Here is an 8088-nt window from a genome sequence, read left to right as displayed (position 1 = left end):
CCTTGTTCTCAACTTCAGTTGAGATACAATCTGACAATGTCTGTCTGTGTGCGTGTCTGTCTGTCTGTTTGTCACAAAAACTTTAGGGCAGCCTGGAGACTTCAAAAATGGTCGGATTTGGCTGAAATTTGGCACACTTGTTCCTTGGGTGAATATCTGGGGGCTTTTTTTTCATTTTTTGAAAATATTGATTTTTGGGGCCTGGGGACGAGTTTTTCGCCAAAACGAAGCTAAAACTTTGGGGCAGCCTGGAGACTTCAAAAATGGTCGGATTTGACTGAAATTTGGCACACTTGTTCCTTATGTGAATATCTGGGGTTTTTTTTTCATTTTTTGAAAATTTTGATTTTTGGGGCCTTACGAGTTTTTTTTTTTCAAAACGAGGCTAAAGCTTTGGGGCAGCCTGGAGACTTCAAAAATTGTTTGATTTGGCTGAACTTTTGCACACTTGTTCCTTGGGTGAATATCTGGTCTACAATTGGGCCTATGAATAATGAAGTTGAGCCCAGTGCGTTGCGCACGTTCGACTATTAAATAACGCAAGACCACATCAATACCTCTCGTGTACCGTACGTAGCAGAAAATTATGCTAAAAGTGAAAACTTGAAAAAAAAATCCATCCTTGCAGCCCAAACGCCAATCTGGAGAATTTTGCTTTTCGTTAGTCGGTTGTTTTTGCAAAGAAGAGTTTGGAATAGACGACAGGAAACGTCGTTACTGTTTTTACAATGGAGAATCACCTCATGAGGAAGGTTATAAGTGGTTATAAGATCAAGTTCTGGTAAACTAAATCATCTATTTATTATGATAGCAGGGGCGTTAGAAATATTTCAGTTTAATGTTTCCACAAAAAGCTTTTATTAATATCCGTAATATCGATTGATTGGCGTTGAACGAAAGTTTAATTTTCTCGTTTGCATACCCATGGTTACCCGTAGAAATCGTAAAATAACATGTTCATTTTACAGTAGGGGTCATGTGCGAAGTCTGTCCGAAAATTCGTCGAGATTTTCAATGATTTGGGTATAATTTTGTTCCTTCCCATTCATGAATGGGCTCTTCCAGAAAATGTCCGTACATAGGGGGTGGAGGATATATGTAATTTGGGGGCCAAAAGCCAAAAGTCACTTTGTCCGGAGGGGGGGGCGTAAATCACTGAAAGTTGTTATATCCGTTTAAAGTAAAAGCGGTTTTTTAGCAAATTTTTCTGTGACACTATTCATCATCTTAACCATAAACCGCATGAAGTACTAAACCTTTCTTGATAAATATATTTTGAGATGTAATTTTTTATTGTTCTACGATATTGCTGCGTTTGATGAATGACATTTTGCATATAATACTTCTTTGCTCTGACTTTTTCACCCATTACCAAAAAGACTCCGATGGATGTAGAGCCGTCCACTGCCATAACACAACTTAGCCATAGGTTATGTATTTCATCTTTTGGGAAAGAGTTATGTCGGAACCAATTTGGAACAACCCGGATTTTGGACACGCAGAATCAACAATGCAGGTTTACTGTTGTCCTCAGTCAGTTAGGATATAGACAATTCATGAATAACCCTATCTGTCACCGAAATCACAATTTATTTATAAATAAACTTGCTAATACAAGACTGAAGGAGGCATTTTAAGCGTAACAAAAGTTTAAAAGGTAGAGTGTATTTAGCGTGACAATCACGAACCACAAGGAAGTTGCATTTGAAATATGACGAATAAGATTAACGAGCAAACCAAACAGCCCCATTAATATCAGACATTATTGCATTTTGATGTCTTCCTATGGGACATAAGGAAATACTTTGTTCGCCCAAAAAAGGGCCTGGGAACTAGTGTCAAGACTTGAGTATAAATATGAGCGGTGGAAAGTTTGAAAATCATTCCCATCTCTAGAATCTTGTGGAGAAAAGGAATAAATAGAGTATAAGCGAAGAAGAAGCATTCTCTCTTGAAAGGTAAGTGATTTGGACATTATTTCAATCTAATATTGATTTCATTATTTAAAGTGAATTTCATAATTGTCAAGTCAAATTCTCTTTCAGAGACAGGTTTATAGGTCTAGCAATCCCTTATAAAGTTTCCATTACTCTAGAAAATTTGATTTTTCCAGTTGATGAGAAGAATCTCTTCACTGTATACTGCTTATCTTCTGGCTCTGAAAATTCAAAAACAAAAAAGGATTTAGCATTTTCTCAACTTTTTTATTCAGCAATCATGAGAAGTTTGGCGATTCTTTTGGTCGTTAACATCATTGGTCAATCTTACGCAGGTAGTGTTTATTGTTGTTATTCAATCTTATTCAATTTTTCTTTCAAAAATCCTCTCGATGTTCTTAAGACCTTCTAGGTCCCATTGATATTTTTTGGGGGGTTTGGGGAGGTAATTCAAGGAAATTTTTCAAAATTATTAAAACATCTGCAATATTCAATTGTCAACATATTTGTTATCACTAAGGAAAATTTAATGTGTCAAACATTGTAAAACCTGGGAGAGCGGGGTCAAATCAGTGAATAACATTTCTTCCAACAACCAAGGGATCCTAAGATGTTATAGCTTCCATAGAAACAACTTTGTAAGATTTTCAAATTACAAAAATCGTGTATTCTAACGTAACTCCACAATAAGATAACTCGAAAAATAAACTAATTCATTACATTTTCTTAAATTTCAGGTTATCTTGGGTGCTATAGGAAACCATGCGTTGCTGCAAACACTGACCGATGTGAAAATAAACCATATGGACGATACCAATGTATCTGCAAAGAGGGGTTCTCTGGTCGCAGATGTGAAAAAAGTAAGTCAACTTGATTTATGGATGAGCTGTGAAGTGTTTGAATTCTATGATACACACGAGATAAAACGATTATTATAGTTTATGTATCAGATGTCAAACAATTACGTCATTCCTTATTTACACAAAAATTGTTTTTAGCTCTGGTTTCTAATTGTTATTGTGAATTATGAAGTGGGCAGAAAGTTTGCTAACTTTGTGTGCACTCTAATAATAAGAATAAATAGGTCAGAATGTCACCATGCATGCCAGTGTGATGAATATAAGAAGGGATTTCTATGTTTTTTTCAAAGAAATTTAAAACCTTACGGCAAGTCTTTCAAAGGGGTCATCAGACAGTTTGACATTTTTTCTGGCCTGTAAAATCATTCCCACAATCCTGAACGAAAGCTCCAAATCCCCGCGAGGATACTTAGACAAATGGAGGGTATGGTATTTGACACCCTTCACAATACCATAATTGGATTTCCAAAGTCCCGGTAAGGGTAGGAAAAAACAGAAAATCAAATTTCAGTCCCACTAAGGGTAGAAGAAATAGGAAAAATTCAACTTTTTACCCCCAGAAAGATAGAAATTTAGTCAAAATTGGTCCCGGTAAGCGTTGTAAAATTCACAAAATTTTCGTTTGTCGAGGGTCGGGCAGCATACCCCCGTCAGTTCGCAACCCTAGTACCCCCCCCCGTGGCGCTAAATTTGTACTCTTATCCAATAAAACAGTAATATTATCTTTTAGTAAAATAGTCAGAACCTTTTATCTTTCTTTCTTCTATCATAACATTATCAGCTGTAGTCAACGTGTTAGACATGATGTTTTGCCTTATTGCCAATGTTTTTAAATGATTTAATACTTTGGGTTTTTTTTTCTGAAATAGATGACGATGATTGCCGAGGTGTCAAATGCTTAAACAGAGGAACCTGCGAAGACGGAATTGCTTCTTTCACTTGCAAATGCAAGGACGGATTCAATGGAAAATTCTGTAAAAACAACATCGATGATTGCCGAGGTGTCAAATGCTTAAACGGGGGAACCTGCGAAGACGGAATCGCTTCTTTCACTTGCAAATGCAAGAATGGATTCAATGGAAAATTCTGTAAAAACAACATCGATGATTGCCAAGGTGTCAAATGCTTAAACGGAGGAACCTGCGAAGACGGAATCGCTTCTTTCACTTGTCAATGCAAACGTGGATTCAATGGAAAATTCTGTAAAAACAACATCGATGATTGCCGAGGTGTCAAATGCTTAAACGGAGGAACCTGCAAAGACGGAATCGCTTCTTTCACTTGTCAATGCAAACGTGGATTCAATGGAAAATTCTGTAAAAACAACATCGATGATTGCCGAGGTGTCAAATGCTTAAACGGAGGAACCTGCGAAGACGGAATCGCTTCTTTCACTTGCAAATGCAAGAATGGATTCAATGGAAAATTCTGTAAAAAAAACAACATCGATGATTGCCGAGGTGTCAAATGCTTAAACGGAGGAACCTGTGAAGACGGAATCGCTTCTTTCACTTGCAAATGCAAGAATGGATTCAATGGAAAAATTCTGTAAAAAACAACATCGATGATTGCCGAGGTGTCAAATGCTTAAATGGAGGAACCTGCGAAGACGGAATCGCTTCTTTCACTTGCAAATGCAAGAATGGATTCAATGGAAAATTCTGTAAAAAAACAACATCGATGATTGCAAGAGGTGTCAAATGCTTAAACGGAGGAACCTGCGAAGACGGAATCGCTTCTTTCACTTGCAAATGCAAGAATGGATTCAATGGAAAATTCTGTAAAAACAACATCGATGATTGCCGAGGTGTCAAATGCTTAAACGGAGGAACCTGCGAAGACGGAATTTCTTCTTTCACTTGCAAATGCAAGAACGGATTCAATGGAGAATTCTGTCAAAACAACATCGATGATTGCCGAGGTGTCAAATGCTTAAACGGAGGAACCTGTGAAGACGGAATCGCTTCTTTCACTTGCAAATGCAAGAATGGATTCAATGGAAAATTCTGTAAAAACAACATCGATGATTGCCGAGGTGTCAAATGCTTAAACGGTGGAACCTGCGAAGACGGAATCGCTTCTTTCACTTGTCAATGCAAACGTGGATTCAATGGAAAATTCTGTAAAAACAACATCGATGATTGCCGAGGTGTCAAATGCTTAAACGGAGGAACCTGCGAAGACGGAATCGCTTCTTTCACTTGCCAATGCAAACGTGGCTTCAATGGAAAATTCTGCCAGAACAACATCGATGATTGCCGAGGTGTCAAATGCTTAAACGGAGGAACCTGCGAAGACGGAATTGCTTCTTTCACTTGCAAATGCAAAAATGGATTCAATGGAAAATTCTGTAAAAACAACATCGATGATTGCAAGCGCGTCAGATGTCTTAATGGAGGAACTTGCAAAGATGGGATTGCTTCTTTTACTTGTCAATGCAAGCCTGGATTCTCCGGAAAATTCTGTCAAGGTTTGTTTTTTTTCATTTTTTTACCAATATTTTTTTGCTCCAAGTCATCTTTAAATAATGAGTTACAAGTTTTGCTTCATTTTTTATCAACCATTGAATTTGCTGTTGATATTTTATGTACCAAGAGACCCGGAAATTGTTTTATTTCCTAGAAGGATATACAAATTCTTGTTGAAAGTTGAATTTCGCGAAATTATTTCTCTTAAGTGATTTATTGCAATTTGTTTCACTTTGACAGTCCCATCATGTCACCCTAACCCATGTCAGAATGGTGGAAAATGTTTGAAACATGGAAACGCCATCAGATGTTGGTGTAAACAAGGCTATGAAGGAAGATTCTGTGAAACAAGTGTCAAAGGTAACATTTAAAATATCAAAAGATCATTTCCTTTCGATGATTAAAGTTGCAATTAAAATACAACAATTTTATTTTTGAAAATTTTTCTTAAAAAATCTTATTTGAGAAAATGTCGGAATTCTTTGGAATTCTTTTTCTTTGCTCTTACAAAATCATTGGAAATCAACTATTTACAGGCTGTATTAACAATTACTTTACGAAGTACTGATATACATAATAAAGTTGACAAATCTTTCATTTGCCAGAATGCAATTACCACTGCAGCAGCCAGCGTGGATGGTGCCGTATTATGGGAACCGACGGCCGTATCTATGACAACTATTGTCAATTCGAGCGTGCTCAATGCAAAAATAAATCACTTCGAATCAAGAAGAAACTCTGTGGTTACTGGTAAATTTTGTGAATATTTTAGACTAGTTTAATTCACAATGAAATTTCAATAATTCGTTAGAATTTGAAGCTTTTCAGATTTTTTTTCACTCTTTACGGAAAAAATCTTCCCCAGGACAGGAAAATAAGATAAATCATTCCTTTTTCTCTTTGGATCTTTTTAGTTTGTTGTTCTTTTATTGTTACTCGTTTTATAACTTTTACAAAATACTTTTGCTGGACGAGAGAAATTGTTACTTTTGTGACAAATTCTTAAAGATTTTAGCCATTTTTTTAACCATTTTTATGAAATTTTTAAACTAAATTTTTATAAAATATAAGCATGATGAAATAAACATTTTTCCGTTGATTATTATTTGTGAACAAGTCCTGATCTTACAGCATAGAATTAAGATTTAAAAGTAAGTTTTCACCATTTGTATGAAGTTCTCACCAAAATTGACTTTATTTTTGATTTTTGAGAACAACACTGATTTTTAAGCAAGAGAAACTGATTTATCCTGCCATTCACAAAATGCGTCGCTTACCAGAATTAAAAGAAATAGGTTACCAGTATATACCCCTCAAAATCCACAAAAATAGAGGTACCCTCTTTCACAGGTGGAATTGGAGGCTGAAACTTTTTGTGTTGAAAGTACGATGTCCATGTTTTTCTTCCCTAACAGTGATGTTTTGTATAAACCAGTTTTCAGTTTTTCACGAGTAAGTGAAAAAATGGCCTTTTAGCTATATTTACCCCTAAACCCTATAAAATGGTTTTTCTCCAATAACTCTTTTATAAAATAGTCCTTTTGGTCTCAAATTTTGAACAGGGATTCACTGCAAAGTTAATATTGTAACAATTAGATCATTGGTTCCTAAATGTTTTCAAAATTGTACGTTAAAATCGAAATGCATCTTAAAACCTACAACATTGGCCCCTTGCTCACAACATACAGAAACTTTGAACTTGAAATTCAGATATTGAACCGTGATTAAATTGATCAAATCCATCCCCAAAACAATATTTGTACTTTTAAGGATTTCATGCCCATAATGCAAGTGCGCCAGTTTTTTGTCAAAAAATGGCTTTGAAGGGTCAAAACTTTTATTGACTTCATTTCTGTTTTTCCAAATGTTTTTCTAAATGTTTTTCTAAATTTCCATCACAATTCTGACATTTTGCTATGCAATATGACTATGTTTTGAGAAAGTTGATTTTCATATTTAATTAGCCAGTCCCATAATACTAGAACTGTTACAATTGTAATGGGGTCGAACCACGAAGAATAAAATGATTTTTTCATATCTTATCATAAGTATAGGTTTTACGACCTTAAATTTGATTGTGCATTCTCTAGGTCCAAAAAGCTTGATTTTTTAAAAGGACTTTTGATAAAATTTTGAATAGCTTCGAATTTTACGACACTTTGCAATAATTGAAATCCTCGAAGTTAGGTATTTTATGGAAGTACTATTCTAAGAGGTTGCAAAAGTGAATTATACAATATTAGTTTAAGTTTGGTGGCTGAGTGGGAAAATTACTGTTAAAGTAAAAATTAAGTTCCCGTTTTGAAAAGTGCTATCCTGGCAATGATAAGTGTCTTGTAAAACACTCAAAGGATACCCTTGTCTCAAATAACTGACCATGAAAGGAAGGATTTCCCAATAAATATTTCTCAAAATCAAAATCATTTAAACAGTTTCGTTCTTGGGCGAAAGCACATGAAGATAGCCTTGACTTCCAAAGACTTTGAATAAATTTGATAGTTTTGCAGTTGCGGATAACCTTAAATAATACTCAAAAGCTGAAATATTTTAGGGCAAAAAAGTACACTCCAGGCTCAATTTTACAAAAGGTTTTACTAAATTGCCTCACCGTGAGTCTCTGTTTGTTTGTTTGTTTGTAATTGTTATTTATTGTGGACATAAAAACAAATAGATACTAGGCTAATACAAGTCAACCTATTTACAACTTATATAGTTCTTAAATGAAGCCGACACCATCAATGTACACTTTACATACATAGCGTTGGTTTCCAATGCTTAATTTTATCTTTAAATTCCTTAAGATCATTAAGATGTCAAAGTTCT

At 35.2% G+C, this 8088-nt stretch overlaps 1 protein-coding gene across 1 annotated transcript; it reads left to right on the top strand.

Moving 5' to 3' along the window:
• The first annotated feature begins 1890 nt into the window (after positions 1 to 1890).
• Positions 1891 to 6352, top strand: LOC136818409 (fibropellin-1-like). The gene is made up of 7 exons (XM_067074744.1): positions 1891 to 1958; positions 2213 to 2272; positions 2675 to 2797; positions 3667 to 4345; positions 4432 to 5267; positions 5506 to 5625; positions 5871 to 6352. The coding sequence occupies exons 2-7, from the start codon at positions 2218 to 2220 to the stop codon at positions 6017 to 6019; spliced, it is 1962 nt and encodes a 653-aa protein (XP_066930845.1). The 5' UTR covers positions 1891 to 1958; positions 2213 to 2217; the 3' UTR covers positions 6020 to 6352.
• Positions 6353 to 8088: the final 1736 nt, after the last annotated feature.

This window comes from Clytia hemisphaerica, unplaced genomic scaffold (assembly GCF_902728285.1).
Source record: "Clytia hemisphaerica strain Z4C2 unplaced genomic scaffold, Clytia hemisphaerica genome assembly, whole genome shotgun sequence".
NCBI classification, from domain to species: Eukaryota; Metazoa; Cnidaria; class Hydrozoa; order Leptothecata; family Clytiidae; genus Clytia; species Clytia hemisphaerica.
Note: the sequence above shows the minus strand (reverse complement) of the source record. Positions and strands in the feature narration are given on the sequence as shown.